General features: G+C 34.7%; 1 protein-coding gene across 10 annotated transcripts in view; it reads right to left on the reverse strand.

The window, feature by feature from the left end:
* Positions 1 to 26424, reverse strand: part of PHF14 (PHD finger protein 14) — a 204772-nt gene that overhangs the window by 124576 nt on the left and 53772 nt on the right. For all 10 annotated transcript variants that reach the window (XM_055272581.2, XM_063637062.1, XM_055272580.2 and 7 more), the window contains exons 7-13: positions 22530 to 22667; positions 15540 to 15686; positions 14640 to 14910; positions 14240 to 14346; positions 12467 to 12562; positions 10550 to 10653; positions 8513 to 8644 (exon numbers count right to left, since the gene is read on the reverse strand). In XM_055272581.2, coding sequence (XP_055128556.1) covers positions 8513 to 8644; positions 10550 to 10653; positions 12467 to 12562; positions 14240 to 14346; positions 14640 to 14910; positions 15540 to 15686; positions 22530 to 22667 — 995 coding nt within the window. The remainder of the gene's footprint in view (positions 1 to 8512; positions 8645 to 10549; positions 10654 to 12466; positions 12563 to 14239; positions 14347 to 14639; positions 14911 to 15539; positions 15687 to 22529; positions 22668 to 26424) is intronic.

Raw genomic sequence — 26424 nt, forward strand, 5'->3', positions numbered from 1 at the left:
CCAACAGAACTTTTTATAATATTAGGATTATCTACATATCTGCACTGTCTAGAACAGTGGCCACTAGCCACAGATGGTTACTGAGCACTTGAAATGTGGCAAATACCACTGAGAAAATTTCTAATTTTAATATTAATTGATTTAAATTTAAATAGCCATATGTGGCCAGTGGCTAACATTTAGACAGCAGAAATCTAAACAACAACTGCTGGAAATCTTTATATTGTCAATCATAAAGGACCATTTCAAAAAGTTAAAACCAGTTGTTAAAAGTAAATTTTTACTCATATTTTCTTCAAATGTAAAAGTGATCAAAAGCAAATTCTCCAAAAGTTTGATAGTATTCTCTTAATAAATATGATTATAATCTGAAAATTGTATTTGATATTTAGTTTATATATGTTCACATCAGTATATTTGAATGTAGCTTATAATTCTCATAGCAAGTATTTTCAAAGATTTATGATTTGATTTCATGTTCCACCAAAATTCACATCTTTCACTAATACTGTAAACTTATTAAACTAATATTTAATTGTCAAAGTGACAGCTTTAAATTTTGAACTCCAACAAGAGTTAAATACCAAGTACCATTTGTTTTGTTAATGCAAAGATATTATTCCTAAAATACAAATTAATCCTTAACGTATTAATTTAAATATCTTAAAATTTCCATTTAAGAATAGGTTAGCAAAACTTTTAGCACTAGAAATACCGATCAGTGAAGCAAAACAAAAATGTACATAATCATGTATTACTCAGAAAACTTTTATGTATCTATTGCTACACTTCATGTAAATATAGCTAGCACGTTATCCCCTAGATTGTCAGATTACCATCATTAACAAAGATACAACTAAACGAATATACTAAATTGCTCCTGCATTTGTCCCATATGAAAACATCAAGGACTGGTAAGAGAAAATACACACCTTACAGAATCTCAGAATTGAAATGATAAGTATATTCTGACTTTATTAGCAGAACTGTGAAAACCCCAGAAATGTTAGATATTGTTAGTTAACTAATAATAAATGCAACAGCCTTCAAAACAAATGACTAGAGAAATTATCAAATTATATTACAAAAAGGCACATTGCTTCACTTTTCAGCATTAAATTATAATCTTAATGCTAACTGATCATTTCTAGCAGTTGAGTGAAATGTAGTCAGTTTCTCAAACAGTTCTAATTTACATTTTTTTTTTTTTTGAGAGACAGTCTTGCTAAGTCGCCCAGGCTGGAGTCCAGTGACACAATCTCAGCTCACTGCAACCTCCACCTTCCCCATTCAAGCGATTCTCCTGCCTCAGCTTCCTAAGTAGCTGGGACTACATGCATGTGCCACTATGTGCAGTTAATTTTGGATTTTTTAGTAGAGACAGGGTTTCACTATATGTTGGCCAAGCTCGTCTCAAACTCCTGACCTCAGGTGATCCGCCCTCCTCAGCCTTCCAAAGTGCTGGGATTACAGGTGTGAGCCACTGCGCCAGGCTCTAATTTACTTTTAAAATATGTTGACTGTCTATTCACATAACAGGCAAACATAATGTTATCTAAATCCCCTAGGTATAGAAGCAAGTACCTTTTCAGATAAATCATTGTTTTGTTTTTTAAAAAAACTGAAATATTTCCCCTTTGCTTCTCTTTCGGTAGCAATTACCCTTGTCAGGACATTCTTTATTCTTATGTTCATTTCCATCCCCACTATAAATAATACAGTTAGGTGACAAAGAAATTTGGCTCTCTAATTCCCAGAAAATAGAAATGTTACACCCTGAACACCACAAAACACTGAACAACTCAAAAAATCAAAACAAATGTAACTGCCAATGCAGAATATATCCATTCCTATTTCAAGACAACTGCCACGTGATTGTTGCAGTAGATAAGAGTCTACACTGAGTAGACTACAAGAGTATTACGGACATAATACTTATTACCGATTCTTCAACAATCTATTAAACACTACAGTCTTCATCTTATAAATATCCTTTAAGATATGTAAAAGTGTTTCTGCTACATCAATTGGTACACAAGATGCTAAGAAATAATAACCTAGAATAAAGCCATGGCCTGTCTAATTCAATGAAATCAAATAATTCTTTTTTTCTTTTTTTTGAGACAGAGTCTTGCTCTGTTGCCCAGGCTGGAGTGCAGTGGCATGATCTAAGGCTCACTGTAACCTCCATCTCCCGGGTTCAAGCAATTCTCTGCCTCAGCCTCCCGAGTAGCTGGGATTACAGGCGCCTGCCACCATGCTCAGCTAATTTTTGTATTTTTAGTAGAAATGGGGTTTCACCATGTTGGCCAGGCTGGTCTTGAACTCCTGACCTCGAGATCCACCCGCCGCGCCCTCCCAAAGTGCTGAGATTTCAGGCGTGAGCCATCACGCCTGGCTGAAATCAAATAATATTTTAAGGAAAATCATGATTATCTTTCCTAAAGTCAAATACATACCTGGCTTCTTTCAATAATCCACTAAATTGCTATTATCTATTAATTTAGCTAAACTCACCTTAATTCTGTATATTTTTACTTCGCACGCTGTATTAGAGAATAGAGTCCTAAAATTTATAATTCCCATGGACAATACTGAAGATAATCTTAACCTTTTAATTCATCCAAGCCAATTAAAAATTTAAAGTATAATAAAAATCCATGTCAGGAATTTATGCAACAGAATAATTTTCATGTTGAAATACCAAGAGGTTTTTCTCTTTTCCCTTCCTCCCTTCCCCTCCCTCCTTCTCCCTCCCCCTCCCTCTCCCTTCCCTTCCTTTCCTTCCTTCCTCCCTCCCTTCTTTCCTCCCTTCCTTCCTCTCTTTTTCCCATCCTCCCTCCCTCCCTTTTTCCCATCCTCCCTCCCTCCCTCCCTCCCTCCCTTCTTTCCTTCCTTCTTTCCCTCCCTCCTGCCCTCCCTCCTCTTTTTCTGTCTTTTTTTTGAGATAGAGTCTCACTCTGTCGCCCAGACTGGAGTGCACTGGTGCAATCTCTGCTCATTGTAGCCTCAGCCTCCCAGGTTTAAGCAATTCTCTACCTCAGCCTCCTGAGTAGCAGGGATTACGAGTCCCCACCACCATTCCTAGCTAATTTTTGTATTTTTAGTAGAGACAGGGTTTCATCATGTTGGTCTTGAACTCCTGACCTCAAGTGATCCACCCGCCTCAGCCTCCCAAAGTGCTGGGTTTACAGACTTGAGCCACTGCATCTGGCCTTTTCTCAAGTTTCTATACCATCTATATGTTTCTAGCACCATGCAACTACAACCTATAATCAGAATGATGACCCAATGGGATTTCAGAATCTTAGTTACTAAAGAAAAATGTTTAATAGTGCTTAGACAAGAAAGTGTACTAATTTAAGCCAGGCACAGTGGCTCACACCTGTAATCCAGCACTTTGGGAGGCCAAGGCAGGCGGATCATGAAGTCAGGAGATCGAGACCATTCTGGCTAACACGGTGAAACCCCGTCTCTACTAAAACTACAAAAAATTAGCCGGGCGTGGTGGCACCCGCCTGTAGTCCCAGCTACTCGGGAGGCTGAGGCAGGAGAATTGCTTGAACCCAGGAGGCGGAAGTTGCAGTGAGACGCGATCGTGCCACTGCACTCCAGCCTGGGTGACAGAGCAAGACTCCATCTCAAAAAAGAAAAAAAAAAGAAAGTGTACTAATTTAGAGAATTTTATTTGTGTAAGTCAAAAAAAAAAGTGATTTTATGAATCTTCAAATGCAATATTGCAATAAATCCAGTAACATTCCACATTCCAAATAATTCATGATTTACTTTTTTCTCCTTCACAATTTATCTTTTTCAGTCATCAAGAACTCAGGATCCCACACCAGAGTTTTTTTTTCTTATGTCTAAGCTGTTGGCCATGTTTTCTCCTGTACTTAGAGGAAAGTCTTGACAGGTGCCTACATAAAACTTTAAGAGGTGGCTCAAATATCCTTATTCTCAGACAAGTAATACCTCAGTCCCTCCTACTTCTGCATTATGGGTATCTCTTTGAAGGGCAGGGAACAACATTTAACTCAACTTGTAAATTTTATTATTTTTGTAGTTATAATACCTGTATAAAGCTTTAATAGCAGATATATACCTGTTATTTCATATACAGTAAATGCCCCATTCTAATGCTGGAATTCCTACTAGCAGTTAATGGGAAGAAGAGGCAATAAAAAAAATTTAAATGAACAAATTATCAAGAAAAACAAAGGAAAAAACCCTCTGTAAACTATTGCTAGAAGGGTTTGTGTTTTCTTTTCATCATAAAATAAACAAAGACATATCCAAGGAATAAAAGGATACAATATTACTCAATTCTCTGTTAAATAATGTGTTTCAGAATATTCTTCAAACAATTGGAAAATGCAACACAAGTTCCAATCAGATGAGTGGAGGCAGAAATATAACATTAGTCTTCTAAAATTAAGAGATGATTAACTATTTGAACTACTTTAATAAATCAAGCCCATACCATTTGTATCCTACCAAATGTGTCTTCGAATTTAAGGCAGTGTGGAGATTGTATATTTTTAAAAACAACAACAGAAACCAAAATGACATAAACTAAAAATGAGACAAAATGCATTTTAAATACTAGAAAGAGGTACAAACAAAATAGAACCTAGATCACACCATCACTAGCCTCTCTATTCTCTGTGGAATTCTTCACCCACCTATTAATAATATTCTTTACTAGCGGGCCGGGCGTGGTGGCTCACGCTTGTAATCCCAGCACTTTGGGAGGCCAAGGTGGGCGGATCACGAGGTCAGGAGATCGAGACCACGGTGAAACCCTGTCTCTACCAAAAATACAAAAAATTAGCCGGGCGTGGTGGCGGGCGCCTGTAGTCTCAGCTACTTGGAGAGGCTGAGGCAGGAGAATGGCGTGAACCCAGGAGGCGGAGCTTGCAGTGAGCCGAGATTGCGCCACTGCACTCCAGCCTGGGCGATAGAGCAAGACTCCACCTCAAAAAAATAATAATAATAAAAAAATAAAAAATAATAGTAATATTCTTTACTAGCTTTTCACATCCCTGGCCCAACTTAAGAAGCCCCTAAGTTTTCCCCTCTCCTTCTCCTGGGCAGCAGAGCACAATTCAAGAAAAATCAAATAATGACATTTACTTATGCACTAAACATTCTTGCTACACAGCCTCAGCAAGTCAGTTTGATTTTTCCACAGTAAGTTGTTACCAACCATCTGCTGTCTTCTCAAGAGCCCATCATCATCCCAGGTCTCTTCCCTCTCAATAGACTCTTATATCACTGAAATATCTAAGCCTGTCCAAGGTGAATTCACTCAACTTCCCTACCCTCCACCAATAATTACTTCTGTATCTGTATCCATCTTTTCTTTGATGTCACATGTCTTAACCTGCCCAGCACAGTCCACTGAACTCTGGGATGGACTGAAGAAAGCATCCAAATCTAGAACTAGTGTCTCCTTGAAAACACTGCTGGTACTGGAAGAAAAGGCTGGATAGCAAGTGCTTAGAATAGTCATTAGAGTAGAATATGATAACTGAGAAGGCAACAGATTGTATAGTAATTAATTCTAGGTACAGTTTGCTTACAGGGTATTTAGTAGTAAGGGTGTTACCACAGGCTTGCAAAACATAAAGATAGCAAAAATAAACCAGCCATTCAGAAATATTATATCAGAAGGACCTGTGGAAGTTTAAGCTGAAGACTAAGGCACAGTCATCAAGTAAGAGTCCAGTAACAGGACCCTAGTGATCAAAGGAAATTTGATCACTAGAAACAAGGAGAAATTAAAGGACCCTTTCCCTAATGAAAGGACTAGTAAGAACAAGGTAGAGTCTAAAGCAGACGTCAGTCAGTGATATGCTAATAAATGTCTAACACTTGACCCTCTGGGGGGAAAGCCCTATTATGTAGTATTTAGTAATTTCTACAGTACAAATACTCCTAACTATGGCAATTTCAATTTCAAATTATCAACATGGCATCACAGAATGTAGGATGGGGAAAAGGGTGTGTAGTAGCAACTATCATAGGTTGAGCATCCCAAATCCAAAAATCCAAAATCTGAAGTGCTCCAAAATCCAAATATTTTTTGAGCACTGACATTACAGTCAAAGACAATGTTCATTGGAGCATTTCAGATTTCAGATTTTCAGATTTGGGATACTCAACCAGTAGGTACAATGCAAATATTCCAAAATAAAAACAAAAACAAAATCCAAATCACTTCTGGTCCCAAGCACTTTGGATAAGGGATACTCAACCTGCGTTTATCATTTTTTTTCTACCATCCAGATGCAACAGACTTAATAGTATAGATAATAGTAAAATGTGACAAAATATTTAGAAAGTGTGAAGTTTTGAGTATTTATTATCTTTAGTATAACTTCAAAAATAAACTGAAAATGTTAAAAAGCAAAAAGTAAAAACTGCCTTCCACATTTGAAGTACACTAAAGAAAAAACATAATTCTCTGAATCTTGCACACTCCAAAATTAATACACTCAGTTAACTGTTAACCAAAGCTAAGTTGATCTTAGATGCCAAAGGAAATATGATCACTAGAAACAAGGAGAAATTAAAGGCTTCACTATACTACAACATTAACTTCTACTTTTACTATGTTCTCACTCATAGGTGGGAATTGAACAATGAGAACTTACGGACACAGGAAGGGGAACATCACACTCCGGGGACTGTTGTGGGTTGGGGGGAGGGGGGAGGGACAGCATTAGGAGATATACCTAATGCTAAATGACGAGTTAATGGATGCAGCAAACCAACACGGCACATGGATACATATGTAACAAACCTGCACGTTGTGCACATGTACCCTAAAACCTAAAGTATAATAAAAAATGAAAAAAAAAAAAAACCACTAACACCAATGAAAAGGCTCTAAGTTGTTTAGGCCCTTTTAGAAGTGCTCTCACTAAAACACCTCAGGCTATGTACATTATTTCTTTTCTTTTCTTTTTTTTTAAATTTCAACTTTTATTTTAGATTAGGGGTACATGCACAGGTTTGTTACATGGGTATATTGCACGATACTGAGGTTTGGAATATGAATGATCCCTATCACCCAGGTAGTGAGTATAGTACCCAACAGTTTTTCAAGCCTTGCTCCCCTCCCTCCCTCCCCATTCTAGTAGGCCCCATCTTTACATCCATGAATATCCAGTGTTTAGCTTCCACCTATAAGTGAGAACATGCAGTATTTGGTTTTCTTTTCCTGGGTTAATTCACTGAGTATAATGGCCTCCAGCTGCCTCCTTGTTGCTACAAAGAACATGATTTCCCTTTGTGTGTGTGTGTGTGTGTATTTTTTTTAGCTGCAGAAACTCTCACACGCTGGAAACCAGAGCTCTGCAGGCTTAGCAGTATCAGGAGGGTCCATAACTTCATTTAAGGAGAGAACTGCATATCTCTATATAAGTTCATGGCAAAACATCCTGGCTCTGGAGACTACCAAACTAGCTTTCAATTTAAAAACTCACCCAGGAGGCTTATTAACATTGTTAGGATTTGAATATGCTATAGCAGTTTCTGAAGCACAGAAAAACCATAATAAATACATTCCACTCTATTTCAAAAGAACAGGCCAGTATGAATATCTCAAAACAAACTGATACAAAGAACACTATAAAAAACCAATCATGTGAAAATAGTGAAAAAATTTCAGCTTCCTAATCAAATGAACAGAGGTAGCCTTAAGTGATAAAACAATGAGGTCAAAAAATATGCCTAATGTATTTGAGGAACACACACACCTCTTGTACAGATTACCATTTAAAAATTTGGGGTTCACTCTTTTCTGAAACTGGAAAGGTAACTTGTATAAAAAGAATATTCATGTTCATTCCAAACTTTTCCATTTCCTATATTCTCCTTCCTATGAGGAATCATTCTATTAAAATCTGAACATCTGTCCCTTTCTTGGAGTAAAACTAAGAAAAGGATAAAACTCATTATAGATACTATAACCTTTATCAAATGTCTGTAGTGATTCGACATGCCTAAGTTAACTTATTTTTTTATTAATAAAAAAAATTCAGAAATGTTTATCAAATGTTTCTAGATTTCAAAGAATGGTTGAATTTAAATGACTAGCACAAATACCAAATACCAGAAGTAAAGCCTTTGACACTAATCCAAAAATAAAATATTAAATTGCAAGTAAAAGCATAGTATGATGGCAAATTTTAGATAAATTCAATTTCAAAATAACAATAAAGCATTTGAGAAATTCTTAACAATAAAACAAGAGAATTACAAGCAATGGACAGAATTCATGCCTTAAAGAAACTATTGCTAAGATAATAGCCACAATTAGTGAAAAATTCATTTCTCAAAAAAGTTGTTATAGATTTAGTCACATAATGCTATAATAAATACTGATGACAGTCAATTTTAAAATGTGCCAAATACTTTATTATGAACAAATATAATATTTCATCTTATACTGCTGAAACTGAGATTAAATCAATTCAAACATCTAAATCTCCTCTATTTTACTCACCAATAACTGTTTTTGGTCTTTCTTGGCATCCTTGTAAGAGGAGGATCCAGACATCCAAGATGGTAATGTAGTTTACAGGTATCACACAATAAAAGAAGATGCTGATCATGGTTCTTCTTACAAATCCCACAACTTTTAATAAAGGCAGCAAGTAAAGATTTCAATAATAATTATCATAGTGAAACGCAGTTTACTTATAGTATATTTTTTAAATTATAAAATTTCATCTTGATTTAACTTAATATTTCTTTTGTTGAGATAGACAATTTCTTTCATTAACACATCTTTTTACAATGTCAGTAACTGTTAGTTCTAAATACTTTTGAGAATGTTAAAAATAGCTTGGATCTGGTATAAATTTAAATATTACTAGAGTCAAACCTTCTAAAGAATTACATATATAAGGTATTTAGCCTCAACATCATATTCATTTTAATTTAAATTATTACTTAAAACCCATTTCACATTAGTTCATTTTTTCTCTAGACACATAAATTATAGAACAAAGTAATTTTCCAATTTTCTAAAACTATAAAAAAATTACTTCACAAACAGAATGTAGTTTATTTCCTACCATTAGTTGTAAACCTTTCAAAGAGTCTTCAACATGTAGATATACTACAAGTATACGTGAGTCTCTTTTCAATATTGGATTTTGAGTTTTAAAAATACACTAATTAAATTCAAAAGTAAAAAAATTAAAAACGTACACATCAATTGATATTTATTGCAAAGATTGTGGAATTTTGTGATTGTTACTATTATTTTAGGATTTTTTGGTTTCTCAGAAATCTAACTTCTCTTATGCAAAAAGGCAATTTAACTACACCTGCATACACAAGTACTATCACCTGAGAATCTAAAGTATATTTATATTTGGAATGTACAGAAAGCAATGATGGTTAGGTTTTTTTTTTTAAATACTCCTAGAAAATAGTCACACACACATACACACAAAGCCAAAATAAATAAATAAATAACCAGTACCTGGTCTCAGTAAAAAAGAAAAATCACTTAAAATATATTCTGAAACAAAAACGAATTGTAGTCATAAAAGTCAGAAGCATAGTGATATTGCCTGATGGTTCCAAATGAACCAACCGTGTTTGAAAAAGCTGGCCTGAGAATGTGCTAACACAATGTACACTAAGACAATGTGGGCTTTTCCCACACTTCGAAGAAGTTATTTGCTATTACTTGTAGAGGGAGCGCCAACAAAAAAATAGAAGGTAGTTATGGAGATTGATATTGTTGTTATTGCTACTATTTCTGAGAAAGAAATTTTGAGAAGAATATTTATGTATTTGCACATGCATAACATATATGTATGCATATACATAGATATATATACACACACATACATACACAGACACACACACACACATAAAAACACACCAGCATCTTCTAAACTTCTCTCACTTAATATAAATTATTTGGGAAAAAGTGAGATCATAACCTATTTATTTATGGAAAGAAGTCTTGACTACAATAAAATTACTATAATGGTGAACACTGAAAATATTGAGCAAAGAAAGTAAAAAACAAAAATACTTATGCAAACAACGTGATTGCAACTGAGCATCAAGAGAAAAAAGCGTAGAAACTCAAAATTAAAACTTACCTTCATTATCCACTATCTACAAAGGCAATAGATTCATTCTATGTATATATATGACACCCATCACTATCTAAAAAACAAACTCTACAATTCATTCAAGTAAAATAAAATATAAATGCCCATCGGTTATATTGTTTTAATTATTTAAGACAATAACCATAATGTTATCTAAAGTAATTTTCTAATTCCCCAAAGAGTACTGCTCATTTCCATAGAGTTTAGGTTAAAACAGCAACAAAAATCTCCTCTATCACTCAAACTGGAATGCATCTTTGATAAAATGAACTTCAAATGCACTTAAATTAAATTCTGGTATGGACATAATTCATTCTCAAATATTTGCAGGATCTTCTTTCTAATAAATATCAGTTTAAAAAAATACACAACATTATTCTATCATTATTAATTTCATTACTTGCCTATAGAGTACTGCAGGAAGAGTAGATGTCTTTTGTGTGCCTCCTTCTTTTTTACTTGGTTTTCTCTCCTTGGGTGCTCGCAAAATTGCCGGTATATTCAACTTCTATTGATTTGAACAAATGTAGTATATATTGTTTTAAGAAAGAAAGAAAAGCAACATTTTCCTCTAATTGCCACTCAAGCCAAGTAAATATAGTAGGATTGTTGGGGGAAAATCTGCTTTACCAGATTTTACATTGGCAAAAAGGATTAAAATGAGCTTTTTTCTAATAGTTATTTCCATTAGAAATCTATAATTACAGACTTTCATCAATTTTCAGTGGTACACTAAAACATAAAAATTAAACTTCTACTTCAGCTTTGAAAGACAAAGACACATATGTAGGAGGTTTAAAAAAAACAAAACACAGTACATTTGACAAAAAGAATATTGAGGCCGTTTATTTTCTTCAGCACACCAGCTATATTGGTGCTCCATAGGTTAATTAGAAAAATTATCTTATTGGACCAAACACTCCAACAAAGCAAGTGAGATTCTCTTTGGGTTTCTACTAATCTGTAATATGCTGGCTTCTCAGACAGCAACCATCTATCAAAGTCATTTCTCAGTGGCCTGGTGGGCCCACATCTGTTCAACCAACTGAAAAAAAAGTGTCATGCAAGCAGTATAAATGAATTCTACTTCTGCTGTGTATTTTACATTTGCAAAAGGAAATTTGCAAACCTCTGTTAAAAGTCTTTTAATAAATGAAAATGTCTTTTATGGTAGATAATATTTTAAACAGGAGATTCTTATGAGAAAAACTTGCAAATCAAGCCAAAAGATAATACTAGCTTGGCAAATAAACTAAAGCCTTATACTCAACATTAACTCCTCTAAATATTAAGTATAAAACATAATCTTCCAAAAATCCATCAACCAACCTATTAACAGGAACAAAGGCTGATCCTCCCAGAGGCAACTACTAATTCTCACCTTTTAAAACATTCTTTAGGATACAAGCCACACACATTCTTTTCACATAAAGCATCTTCAAAGCTGGTATAGCACAGTACAAATCAGTATGTATCACTTCATAAAATATCTACACAAGCTGTGTGATGAATTTGACTACATAAACCTCTAGAAAAAGTATAATGAAAAATATCTGCTCGAAAAGCTCCTTCACAAATAAAACTACTTTTTAGTGAAAGGACCACAAACAGTGGGTCTCCATCATTCTTAAAAAATATAAAAAAAAAAAATTTGTAAAAAACTTAATTTATCAATTATTTACACAGTACTAAAAAAGGCATTCAAAGAAATCCATCTAACAATAATTATTCAACACCAAAACCTTTAACAGACTAAAGGTGTTCATGAATAAAGTTTTTTTAATAACTACGATCACAGCTACTGTTGAAGGGGAAAAAATACATTTTAACATTAAAGTTTAAAAAACCATCTCTTATACGGCTGAAAACCAAATTAACATAAAAATGAATATCTCTAGTTTGCCTTTTTAAATTTTAAATTATACATCCAAAGAATAGAAAAAAAAAATACAGCATAAGGACAGGAAAGAAAAAAATGTGGCAAGGAATCTAAAACTGCTAAGTTAAAGAAAAGAATGTAGTAGGAAAAACTCATGCTTCAAGTCTTAAGCTTCATCACAAATGACAGGCCAATCAGTTAGAGCAAATGAAAAAGTTTTTTACACAAGATAGCTGTTGAAACAACCAAATTAAACTAGAGGTTCTCAGCAGGCAGCTTCCAATGCTCTAGGTGTATTTCAAGCAGAAATCATTATCCCAAAGGATTAGGCCCTGATCAAACAGAATTCTTCAGTCAAATGACAGTTGTATCAAAAATCTGTTCTTTGAAAATCATATAGGGAGCAAGAACCGAAGGAGACAGCAATTGGAAAGAAACTAACCTGCCCTGTGATTCTGCCTAGTAAAGCCCATATTCCTTGTCCTTCACTTCGAAGTTTTCCATTCAGGTTTTGTAGTTCTTCTAAAGATTCACATAGCTACAAAGTAAGTCAAATTAGTAAACTTCATTAAAATATCTGACAATTTAAGAAATACCTACATTTTTATTCCATATATATATATATATATATATATTTTTTTTTTTTTTTTTTTTTTTTTTTTTTTTGAGACAAAGTCTCACTCTGTCACCAGGCTGGAGTGCAGTGACACGATCTCGGCTCACTACAACCTCCACCTCTGAGGTTCAAGCGATTCTCCTGCTGCAGTCTCCCCAGTAGGTGGGACTACAGGTGTGTACTACCACACCCAGCTAATTTTTGTATTTTTAGTAGAGACAGGGTTTCACCATGTTGGCCAGGATGGTCTCGATCTATTTTTTTTTTTTTTTGAGATGGAGTCTCACTCTGTCGCCCAGGCTAGGGTGCAGTGGCACGATCCTGTGTCACTGCAACCACCACCTCCTGGGTTCAAGCAATTCTCCTGCCTCAGCCTCTCGAGCAGCTGGGATTACAGGTGCCCTCCACCACGCCCAGCTAACTTTTGTATTTTTAGTAGAGACGGGGTATTGCCATGTTGGCCAGGCTGGTCTCAAAACTCCTGGGATGGTCTCGATCTCCTGACCTGGTGATCCACCTGCCTCAGCCTCCCAAAGTGCTGGGATTACAGGCATGAGCCACTGCGCTCAGCCTCCATATATTTTTAATATATTCAAGCCACAATACCACTGAGAGACAAGGCTATCCAATTATTCAGCAGTATTTGTTGCTGTAAGCATTTTGTTTTCTGCTGGCATTTTTACTAATAATAACTACGTTTATACCTTATTTTACAGTTTGTTATATAACATCACATTCTGCTAACTAATCCTTGTGACTCTACCAAGATGTATTTCCACTATTTTCCCAATGAAAAAAACTAAGGATCATAGAGTTTTTGTGAGTTGGCCAAGATCATAGAACTAGCAAGAATCCCCAAGTCCTCTGAATCTAATTCCAGGTACTCTTTTTACTACACAGTGCAGCTGATTATTGGAAACGTACTTCCTACTATTTTTTTATGACTTAAAATGTTTTCTAACAGTAAGTCAATACCCATTTTATATGTCAAGTTATACTTGGTATGACATTTTAACCACATTTTGCTTTTATATTTCTTTTTGAATCTTTTCTCATTAGGATGAAGAGGTACATGAAAATTCAAATTTGGAAATTTTTATTCCAAAAATTGTAAGTCAAGGTAAATAATAATTTAAAGAAAAGTTTCTAAATTTTCTACACACTTAGAAAGTGAAGCTCTATAGCAATCTTTATTGGTTGGAAATAGAGAACAGAGTCAGGTGAGTTGGCCTCACACCAACTGACTTCATTTGTCAAGTCTGTGACTTGACTACTTGTGTGAACCTGGGCAAATTATTTAACTTCTTCAGGATTCAGTTTTCTCCCTGAAAACGGAAGCAATGATTATAACCTACACTATAAAGTTAAGCTGGGAATAAAATAATACACGTAAAGAGATCAAAATTATGCCTGGCACACAAAGTGCTCAGTAAGAGACGGTGATGATAATGAAGCTAATGAGGAGTAGGAGTTATAGGGAAGAGCCTAAGAGCTCCAGAAGAAATTAAAAATAAAACATAAAAGAAATGCCATACATTCACAAAAGAAATCATCAGTAAGATCTATCACATTATGTTGCATATTTTGTAGCTAACTTACCTTATTATATTCTACATGAAGCTTTTCTTGTTCATTCTCTAATTTATCTTTTATATTCTTTTGTTCAGCCATATTTTCCTGAATTTGAATCATGCGCATATTTCTCTCTATTTAAATGAAATATCCAATTTTACTTTAGTAGGAAGTAAAAACTGACATAGGAAGAAACTAGCTATAAAGATGATCACATTGATAAATCTACATAGTTTAAAACTTTTAAGTATATTCACAAAGAAATGAACCTAGCATTTTGTAAAAACCCACAACATAGGAAAATAAACATTCCTCTATGATATATGTAGCATGGCTAATAAATTTCTAAAAATTAACAGTATATCAAACATTTTCATTAACAAATTGTTCTCAGTGAAAATGTGTAAGTATCAGTGTCTATACTGACCAAAATAATAATTCACAAAATCTGCAGTGAGAGCTGGTTGCTTATGTTTTCTCCTTCCATCCACACTAGAACTAGTATCTGAATTGTCCACTGGAAAGATATCTGTACTGATCCCCATGAGTTCTGCTTTCCGCATAAGTTTACGAATAGCTGAAGCACTGCTGGTGAGTGGTCTGGGCAATTTTTCCCTTGGAACCCAGGCCTGGGGTCTGGTAGATCGAGCTAGTTCTGCTTTGGCACGATATTGCTGAAGCCGGGCATTGATCCTTGCCTATAAAAGAAATGCATTCAAATTTTAAAAGATAATGAAATGAAACATGTTCCTTAAGATTTTTACATTGGTTTTTATTCCCATGTTCACAGAAAGATAATCAGAACTTCTTACACCAAAGCAAATTATAGGTATGAATGATCCTTAAGGTATACTGTATAATTTTTGAGTTACAATAAACTATATCTGCCCCTAGTAACAACTGTCCTAACTTATAATCAGAGTTTTGAGAAACTAATTAAGCTGAAGTTTCTCTTCTTAATAACTGCTATTGTCTCCATAGGTTTAATGTATATAAAATTATATTTTAAATATAGGCAAACTGACTAAATCCTCTGAACAGACTGAAACAAGATGTAGTCAATATATTGCACTGATAGAGTAATTTCCTCACAGTCACATTTTTCAATGTGAAAATATACTTTATAAAGGACTGCTCTGTTTGACTAAATGAGGAGTACTGTATTCAGCCAAAAATTATACTCACTATTTACCTTAATCACAATCCATTTCCTAGGTAACTAACCAAACTTCTTATTATACTTCACGTCACTGGAAACCACACATGAGATGTAAAATCCTTACATAACCTTAAAACAAAAACATGGGTTTTGACATGAATCCCATACCTGTGCTTCTGGTGATAGTTGCTTCTCTCTCTCTTGCAAAGACATTTTACAATAGGACTGTAGAGCCAAGTAGTTTTTTCTCTTCCACTTTCTGTCTAATCTATCTGCATGTTGCTTACAATAAGCAAAGAATGGATCTGCTATATCCTATACAAAAAAAGCACAGAAAAATAGTGAACATTTGTACTCCAAAGAGTCATAAAAGACCTAACACAAAAGAATATTACTTCCTTTTCAAAGAATCTACTAGTGCTAGTTATGTCTAATAAATTACAAAAATAATTTTTGTACATAATGATAAAAATTACTTCTTTAGAAACTTGATCTTGTATGTCAACTTCAAATTACCAACAACTTTTTTCTTTAAAGGGCCTGTGGGTTTAAAGATATTGAAATCAAATATAATGTATTATTTGGGTGTACTTGTATAGTAGCCCTTCAATATCCATGGGGGACTGGTTCCAGGACCCCCAAGGATACCAAAATCTGTGGATGCTCAAGTGTCTTATGTTAAATGGTGTGGTATTTGCATCTAGTTTACATGCATTCTCCCACATATTTTAAGTAATCTCTACATTACTTATAATACCTAATACACAAATGTAAACGTGCAAATAGTTGTCACACTATATTGGTTTTACATTTGTATTCTTTTTTATTATGCTTTTTTTTTTTTCAAACATTTTCGATCTGCAGTTGGTTGAATCTAAGAATGTGTAATCCACGGATACGGAGGGCCAGCTGTATTTTTTTAAAAAGTCACTGTTTAAAACAAATAGGATTTTAATAATCTTAAGTAGAAATAATCATTAAACATTAAAGTTATGCATACATAAACTAATATTGCAAAACAACAGTATTTGACTAGCCAACAAGATAAGTGTAGCATTTCTAACTGGCTAACAATGGACAGATTCTACTGAGGATAAAAATAGAATTAAGGGCCAGGCGCGGTGGCACACGCCTGTAATCCCAGCACTTTGGGAGACCGAGACAAGCAGATCACTTGAGGTTGGGAGTTCGAGACTAGCCTGGCCAACATGGCAAAACCCTGTCTCTACTAAAAGTATAAAAATTAGCCAGGCACAATAGCATGTGCCTGTAATCCCAGCTACTCAGGAGGCTGAGGTAGGAGAATTGCTTGAACACAGGAGGGAGATGTTGTAATTAACCGAGATCATGCCACTGCACTCCAGCCTGGGTGACAGGGTGAGACTCTGTCTCAAAAACAAACAAACAAACAAAAATAGAATTAAGAAATTCTAAGCCCTGTCAATAAAAAAATTTAAGTTACGCCCTTAACTCTTTCCCTAAAAACTCAAGCGGAATTACAGCTCTCTCATAGCCTAACAGTACATTTTCATTCATAAAAAGTAGTGTACAAAAAAGATTTACTCTATCAAAAACAACTTGTAAAGATGTAGTCCAAAAAAGTAATTTACAATGTAATTGCTAACAAAACAACAGGCTGTTCATTCTTTATGTCTGTCCCAAAAAGGAACAGTAAACATAGCTATTAGTTTTTCTCTAAGTTATGTCAAAAGTGTCTCTAAGTAGAGTTTTACAACCCAAAGAGAAATGACAACACTACCGAGGAGAGACATATAAGAATAGAAAGAAAAAAAAATCTAATGTGTCCTTAATATTAAAAAAAAAAAAAAAAGCATATGAGGCAATTCTGTAGTGTGGTATCTATAGATGTCACAGTACAGCAATGTGTATCACAGAATTTGAAGACATAAAAACCGAGATACAAATCTTGGCTCTATCATTTACTGGCTATGGGACTTCAAAAAATTGCTTAACATCTCTGGGCCTCAGTTACCACATTAGTAAAATAGGGTTTACTTATAATTACTTCATATAGCTTTAAAAATAAAATACAAAAATTTAGTTAGGAGACTACATTAACACATACAAACAGCTGCTTTCTCATGACATGCTGTAAATCTTGGTGACAGAGATGTTAAATGGAAATAAAGATTATACTGAACCTTAGCCCAAATACCCAGATCTAGATAATTATTCTGATGTTTCAAAGTAAATGAGGTTGAAATTGAGTCGTTAGAGATAGGATTCATGCTTGCATAGGTGAGTTAAGCATTTGGACCAAGACTCTGACTTAAGAAAAACATCAATACTTACTATGGCAGAAACTACTAACTGTCTTACAATATCCATTCTTCCCATTAGTACTAGAACCCTGTAAGTTTTTACTGGGCATATGGCTACCCTGCTAGAAACTATCTGATCCAGCCTCTCCACAGCTAGATGTGGCCATGTGATTAAGTTCTGGCCAATAAGTTGTAAGAAATTCCCAGACCATGCCCTTGAAAGGAAGCTGCCTGCTCTTAACCTCCTCTTTGCTACTTCCAATGAGGAAGAATCCAGTCAAGATGGTGATAAACCATCTTTGACTGTGTAGGAGAGTGCAATAGACTAAAGAAAGGTGAAGCAAGAAGAAAGAAGGGAACTAATCCCTGGAACCAAACTCCCCTCAGTATCCAATCAGCCTGGAATTGTATATTAGAGCGAATTCAACTTCTTCTTCGTTTAAGCAACTCGTTACTTGGTTTTGTCAAACCAGTCAAAATAGTGTCTTAATTAATGCACTGGTTAACATGGAATATCCCTTCAACCTGCTTAGAGAATGGAGCTTTCAAGATCCTACTCCCAGTGGAAGACAGAAAGGGAAAAACATGTTTCTGAATATCTATCATGAAATAAGCACATGTGCTTTTGTATATACTATCTCTTTAACCTTCACCACTACCACATGAGGCGGGTTCTACCATTTTAATATCAATTTCATGGACAGAAAACTGAAAGCCAGAGAGGTTAAGTTGCTGAACCAAGACCTATGTCCAGTATGTAAGATCCATCTTCCTTAACCATTACCTGACTGTCATCAGATTCATTTAAGGAGGTTTCTAATTAGAGGCTACTAGAGCCCAACTCTGCAAATTCTGACTCAGCAGAGCTGAGGCAAGGGCCTTAAATGCAAATGCCTTGAAAAGCAGTAACAGTCAACATAAATGGGTGAAGGAGACCTAAAAGATGCCAGAAAAATATAAGACAAAAATGAATGATGAGAGGCAGTTAGTAAATGGTGGGGCCTGTGAGAACTTAGAGCCTGTGGCAAACTGGAATGCCCCATCTAAAGTCATTTAAATTCAAGGTTTTCTTTTTTAACTCTATTCCTAACAAACAAAATCCATCTATGGATTAAGTTTAGCTTGTGGTCCTCTAGATGGCATGATTTGGTCTAGAATCTTAAAATCTATTTTTTTTTTTTTTTAAACAAAGTTCCCTGGGTAAAACTGACATAGCAGATCAAAGTTATATAAACTGAAAGAAGACACAACTTCAGTCTTGTACATTGAGAACCACCTGGCACTTGTAAAAACAATATATTTGAAGAACGTACATACGCTTTATTGGTATCTTAATAGTAAAATTGATGTGTTTACTGAAACCAGAAACATTTAAATACAATAATAACCTAATGACATATCAAACTTATCTTCTTAATTATGCACTATCAATATTCTTGTCCACCCCACCTCAGCCATATATGCTCTAACAGAATGAAATCTTGAACTTCTGGGCTCAGCAATCCTCCCACCTCAGCCTCCTGAGCAGTTAGGACTATAGGCACACATCACCACACCTGGCTAATTTTTACATTTTGTGTAGGGATGGGGTCTTGCTATGTTGCCCAGGCTCATCTCAAAATCCTCTTGAGGCCAGCCTCAAGAGATCCTCCTTGGCTTGGCCTCTCAAAGTATTGGGATTACAGGTGTGTGCCACCACACCTGGTTTTATATTGTTTCAAATATAATTTTCTACATAACAGAGTACAGCATGTTCAATAGCACCAAATTATACTTTAATTACAGAAGAAACTACCATATGGCTTACCTGGACTATAAGTAACTTTAGACTACATAATGTAAAACATAGTAACATAAGTTGTAGTCAGCATAACTGAGCCTGCACAATAGCTCAGTATTTTTTTACTTATTTATTTAAAATTTTTAGAGGTAGGGTCTCGCTCTGTTCTCCAGGCTGAGTGCAGTGGTGAGAACATAGTTCAATGCAGCCTCAAACTCCCAGGTATATGTGATCCTCCCACCTCGGCCTCTCTTGTAGCTCAGACTACAGGCACCATCACATCCAGCTAATTTTTTTTTTTTTTTTTTTTGTAAAGATGGGGTCCTGCTACGTTGCCCAAACTGGCCTCAAACTCCTGGCCTCAAGCAATCCTCTGACCTTGGCCTCCCAAAGTGTTGAGATTACAGGCAGGAGCCACTGCACCCAGCCCTATAGTTCAGTTTTAAAAATAAGATGTTGTGTCATAACACGGTTTTAAATATCCTTCTAATAAAGCATGTTGTGTCATAACATGCTTTGACTATTCTTAATAAATCTGGAATATTCACAAAGTAGATGAAAAAGAATAGAAATTTCATATGGATTCTCACCAATGAGATAAAGGACTATGTCGGAAGGCTATACAAAGTCATAAAAAATACAGAAGGGTATACAATGTCATTAGATGAAACTGATATGTTTATTCTATTTTTCAACCTTTTTTTTAACAGCCTATATAAAACCACCATGAAAAAGTAGTAAATCCAACTTGATATAGTCTTTTGACAAGTTCCCTAGAATGTCTAAAGAGTATAAAATGGAAATAGAAGGAAAGATATGCTCACAAACATAGATCTATTTTAGTTTAAAATGTGTTTCTTAATTTTAAATGCTATTACATAAATCCTTATGTACACAAGTACAACCATCTAGAAATAGCCAAGACCTTCATTTTAACAGAATGATTACTGGCAAATGCAAACTTCATTTATATTGATTCATGCAATATCCTGGGTTTTGAAACATCGTTCGGAAAACATTTAGAATTTTCTAATTCTCTGTTTATAACAAGAAAACAGTAACATATATATTTAAATATGCTTTAAATCATTTCCCCCCAAAACAACAGCACACTGAGTAAAGTAGTGAATAGGGAGAAAAGTTGCATTTTATTATTCCAGCATCCAGGGCTCCCACCTAATTAATCAAGGGACACAGCAAGGCAAGGAAGATGCCTCAGGGCTAATTCTCACATCCTAATGTATCTGTTTCCCTGTAAATTTCCTCAAATTAGCTTATAGGTAAGATATACAGACCACAGAATGTAAACTATGTAGCTTAATATTATGTTTAGTTTCATTTAATTTGCATGCCTTTAGAAGGAGATGCTCTCTCCAAATCCCATAACTCCATTACACCCCACTTTTCCAAACATGGCTGCTTCACACATTTTTGTTAATTAACTAGGTGCCATCTTGCCAAAAATGATGACATATGATGCTGTGCAAAGGAATCCAAACTACCACAGTAAAAAAGAATGCTCTCCACTGGCTCCAAAAGAACCCTACTAACTGCAAAGCTCAAAGTTTTCCAGAAGTAGACAACTAACCTTATCCTATAGATTCCCTGATCCAAGTATTTACGTAGTATTTATCTGGTCCTCTAACTCTTACCTATATTGCCCTCTTGTACTTTTGTCCACCATCCTGAGTTGTAGCTATGAGGAATCCAGACTACCTTTACCGTATAATTATAACTCTATGTCTACCTAGTAGCTGAGAAGATGCTCCCTGTTCATCTAGTAGCCTTCATCAAAGTACAACTCCTTAAAATCAAGAGACTGGAACAGCTATATAAATGAAGAGATTGGAACAGCTATATGTATCAAAAACAGCTACATGTATCAAAAATACAATTCCTATAAGATCTGTTTATTCATAAAATATATCCTTCAAATTTTTTTCTACAAATTTTCTTCATCAGAGTATTTTTGCTTACTTTCTGGAAATGAAATAAATGTACTAAGATAAAATCTCAGCACAATAAACAAAATTTACCCAATAAAGGAAAAAGCGTAACAAGGAGAGGCTTAGATTATTACCATAAAGCCATCATGAATATGCAATAAAAATTACTAAATAAACATTCATTACTATGTAAGCTTAAGGAATGAACTGAACCTGCTCACAATTTGTTAACATTCTTAAAAATTACTGAGGACTTTAAAGGGTTTATGTGAGTTATATTTTAGACAGTTACCATATTAAAAATTAAAACTGAAAATGTTTTGCAATATTCATTAATTTATTTTAAATAATGGGTCCATTACATAAGTATACACTTTTACTAAATACAATTCACACACACACAAAAATTGAGTGAGGAGAGTGGCACTGTTTTACCTTTTACATACTAATGTCTAGATAACTGACATTTTTAAAAAAGGTAGCTGGATTCTCAAAATTGTTTCTATACTCAGTGGGTTCTATTATACTGTATGTAATCTCTGGAAGTCTCCACTAATACTCATGAAAGAACAGAGTTCAGAAAAGTAAATAACATTTTTATAGTGTAATGAAAATAGTTTTAAACTCAGAATACTTGAACAAATCTTAACCAGTCCCCAAAACACTGAAAACAACTGATTGTTTAATGTAAAGCCAATAAATCTGAAAGGAATATTATGGAATTAAAAGTAACAGTAAAGAGATAGTAACAGAGATACTAAAGACACAGTAATGATTTTATTTAAAAAAAAAATAGAGCAAGGTTACCCAAATACAGTTTCAGATTCTCATATAAAATATGATTTTTTTTTAACTATAATTCATGGTGCTGAAATGCTGACATTTTAATGCTTTAAGACAACTTGGATTATCTTTCATTTTATCTGTCAGATCTCACTATAAAAATTTTAATGTTTTCCAAATGTCTGACTAGCTTTAAGACTGCCAAAACTCATAGACATTTAGTCTTAAAGTTTTAGAACAGTGATCTTGGCAACAACTTTAAGAATAAATGTTAAAATTTCTTTCATTATTTACACTTGTTATAGGACATAGAGTCAAAAGATATCTTGTGAATATGTTCACCAACTATGGGTTTAAATAAACCTACCTCTTCCGCTGCTGCCTCTGAAAGCAGACCTTCCTTTTGAGCACAGGTCACATGAAAATAGGCTCTGCACATCCCTGCATCACAGCTAATGCAAACCCCAGTTCTAGCAAAGCGAGGGTCTTCACAAAAGCTACACTCCTACAACAAAGTAACAGAAAAATTCTCAAAGCAAACTTATTTCCAGACTAAAGACTGCATTCTCATACAAAGTGTCCACTAAATATTTAAAATGCTAAATACAAATAATGAACCAATTATGTACCAATACAAACAATAATTGTAGGTGAGCCAAGAGTTTATATGAAAAAACATAATTACCTATATGGTTCAAATAAATCAAAATTAAACTAATTTAATGATAATAAATAATAATACAAACATAATCAAAATCATTTGAGGACTTACAATGTGCCAGTCACTATTCTAAGCACTTTACATATACAGACAGTCCCCAGTTTACAACAGTTCCACTTCTAATTTTTTAACTTTACAGTGTTGCAAAAACAATACACGCTCAGCAGAAACCACACTTTCAGTACCCATACAACCATTTTCAGTATAGTATTCAATAAATTACATTTATTTTCCATTTTCAGTATAGTATTCAATAAATTTATTTTCCATTTTCAGTATAGTATTCAATAAATTACATGAGATAGTTAACATTTTATTATAAAATAAAGTTTTGTGTCAGATGACTGTGTTCAAGTGTAGGCTAATGTAAGTGTTCTAAGCATATTAAAGGTAGGCAACACTAAGCTGTGCTCAGTAAGTTAGGTGTATTAAATTAATTACAACTTAAAATACTTTAAACTTACAATGGATTTATCAGGATGTAAACCCATCATAAGTCAAGGACTATATGTATAAATATATGTAATCATTAAACACAACTACTATGAAGAAGAGGTACTATAACTATTCCCATTTTACACATGAGGAAATTAAAGTAAAGACAAGTTAAGAAATCTGCTTGCCAAAAATAACAAAGAAAGTAAATGTAAGGCTTCAAACCAGGACAATCTTACTTTAAAGCCCACCATCAAGCTATACTAATTCTTAAACAATATAAAATTGCTTGGAAAAGGAAACAAGAGACCAGGGAAAATCCAACAAAAAATCTAGGCATTACAACCTAGAAATCATGCATGTTTTAAATATCTTTAAGACAACTAAAAGTAATTTTAGGTGAATAATCAGGTGAAATTGGTAGTGATATACAACACAGTCAATTATTTACATTCTTTCTGTATAAAAGGAGAAAACTTATAAAATAAAGGTATGAACTGTTGAAATTACCCCAAGTCCTCTCAGATTTATTTTTTTTTAATTCCTTTAACTATCTCTTAAAAGAAAAGGGGGGAAATAGCTAGTCTAAAAGTTTAAACTACTCTGGTAACAGAAATCTTCATAAAAGAAGAAGATGTTAAATTATGAAAGACTAACAGTGGACAATTAAAGAATTGTTTAATATAAGTATTCAAAGTGAACTACATAAGAAGGAAACAAATACAGGGAAAATTTAAAAATTTCAGTAGTCAAATCCTGACATTCTACTGCCTAGTTAATATAATTTCTCTAATAACAGTAGAACATAAATGGTATAATATACCGGCAAATAGCAATCTAAACATGAGATTGAGAGAGAGAGATAAAGAGAAATTAAATTATTTAAAGGATGTCCACACTGTGAACAGAGACATATTGTTTAGGATAATTATCTGGGTAATTTCATGTAATATGTTGAAATTGAGCAAGGGATTTCAGAGTGAATATAAGGAAAATATTCCTGACAGCCTTTTTAGACCATAAAACAATCTATCAAAGAAAACAGAATCTTCCTCAATTGCCTGAATCATTTAAAATGCTAGTGAACTAAGCAACTGAGAACACAGGAGAACATAATTCAGATTGAAAAATGAGTAGACAATGTGGTCTAGAAGGCTGTCCCAGTCATAATTTACAACACTGTATCTGATTTTGCAGAGAAGCCAGACAGTACCTAATTTTCAACTCCGTTTCCCAGTGATATTTTCTTAAAGCAAAATAAGCAAGAGGAAATTAGCCTGGACCTGTTTCTGTACATAGAACCTTACACAAGGTGAAATTTAATTTAGAAAAATTCCTTGTAATAAATTAAATTTAAAAAAACAAAAAAACAAAAAACAAGCTTCAACTAACCACAACAGCCAACTAGACATTAGATAATGTAACTGGACACTTCCTACTAAATCATACCCATATAGAAAAACAACACAGCTATAGCCAATTAAGTAATTTCCTTACTTTGGTTCCACATTCAGCCAATAAAAGCCCACTGCTCACACTATTGAAGTGGGCATCTCTGAGCCTTTTCTAGTTGTAAGTGCTGCCCAATAAATACATCTCTTAATGCTCAAATAACCTCTGTTAAATTTATAAGCATACATCAGAGATAACGTAAGTTCAGCTCCAGACCACTTCAATAAAGTATCACAATAAAACAAATCACGAGAATTTTTTAGTTTCTCCGTGTATTTTCAAGTTAGGTTTACACTATCTGTAGTCTATTAAATGTATGATAACATTGTGTATTTTTAAAATGTATGTACATTAAAAATACTTTATTGCTAAAAAATGCTAATGATCACTCGAGCCTTCAGCAAGTCATAATCTTTTTGCTGGTGAAAGATGTTGCTTTGATGTGGATGGCCACTGACTGATGGGGGTGGTGGTGGCTGCTGAAAGTTGGAGTGGCTGTGACAATTTCTCTTCTTTTTTTTCTTTTCTTTTTTTTTTTTGATGGAGTCTAGCTCTGTCACCCAGGCTGGACTGCAGTGGTGCAATCTCGGCTCACTGCAACCTCCACCTTCTGGGTTCAAGTGATTCTCCTGCCTCAGCTTCCTGAGTAGCTGGGGTTACAGGCACGTGCCACCACGCCCAGCTAATTTTTGTATTTTTAGTAGATACAGGGTTTTGCCATGAACTCCTGACCTCAGATGACCAGCCCAACTTGGCCTCCCAAAGTGTCGGGATTACAGGCGTGAGCCACCGCACCCAGCCTGGCAATTTCTTCCTTTTTTTTTTTCTTTTTTTTTTTTTGAGACGGAGTCTCGCTCTGTCACCTAGGCTGGAGGGCAATGGCGCGATCTCGGCTCACTGCAAGGTCTGCCTCCCGGGTTCACGCCTTCTCCTGCCTCAGCCTCCCGAGTAGCTGGAACTACAGGCACCTGCCACCATGCCCGGCTAATTTTTTCTATTTTTTTAATAGAGACAGGGTTTCACCATGTTAGCCAGGATGGTCTCGATCTCCTGACCTTGTGATCCGCCCACCTCGGCCTCACAAAGTGCTGGGATTACAGGTGTGAGCCACCGTGCCTGGCTGGCAATTTCTTAAAACAACAATGAAGTTTGCTGCATAGATTCATCCTTCCTTTTATGAAAGATTTCTCTATGGCACATGATGCTATCTGACAGCATTTTACCCATGGTAGAACTTCCTTCAAAATTGGAGTCAATCCTCTCAAACCCTCTTGCTGCTTAATCAATCAAGTTTATGTAATATCCTAAGTCTTTTGTTGTAATTTTAACAATGTTCATAGCATCTTCACCAGGAGTAGATTCCCACTCAAGAAACCACTTTCTTCACTCATCCATGAGAAGTAACTCCTCATCTGTTCAAATTTTTATCATGAGATTGCAGCAATTCAGTCACCTCTGGCTACACTTCTAATTCCAGTTATCTTGTTATTTCTGCCACATCTGCAGTGACTTCCTCCACTGAAGTCTTCAACCCCTTCAAAGTTATCCATGAAGGCTGCAATCAACTTCTTCCAACCTCCTGTTAATATGGATATTTTGACCTCCTCCCATGAATCATAAATATTTTTAATGACACTTAGAAAAGTGACTCCTT

The sequence above is a fragment of the Symphalangus syndactylus genome, chromosome 3 (genome assembly GCF_028878055.3).
Source record: "Symphalangus syndactylus isolate Jambi chromosome 3, NHGRI_mSymSyn1-v2.1_pri, whole genome shotgun sequence".
Lineage (NCBI taxonomy): Eukaryota > Metazoa > Chordata > Mammalia > Primates > Hylobatidae > Symphalangus > Symphalangus syndactylus.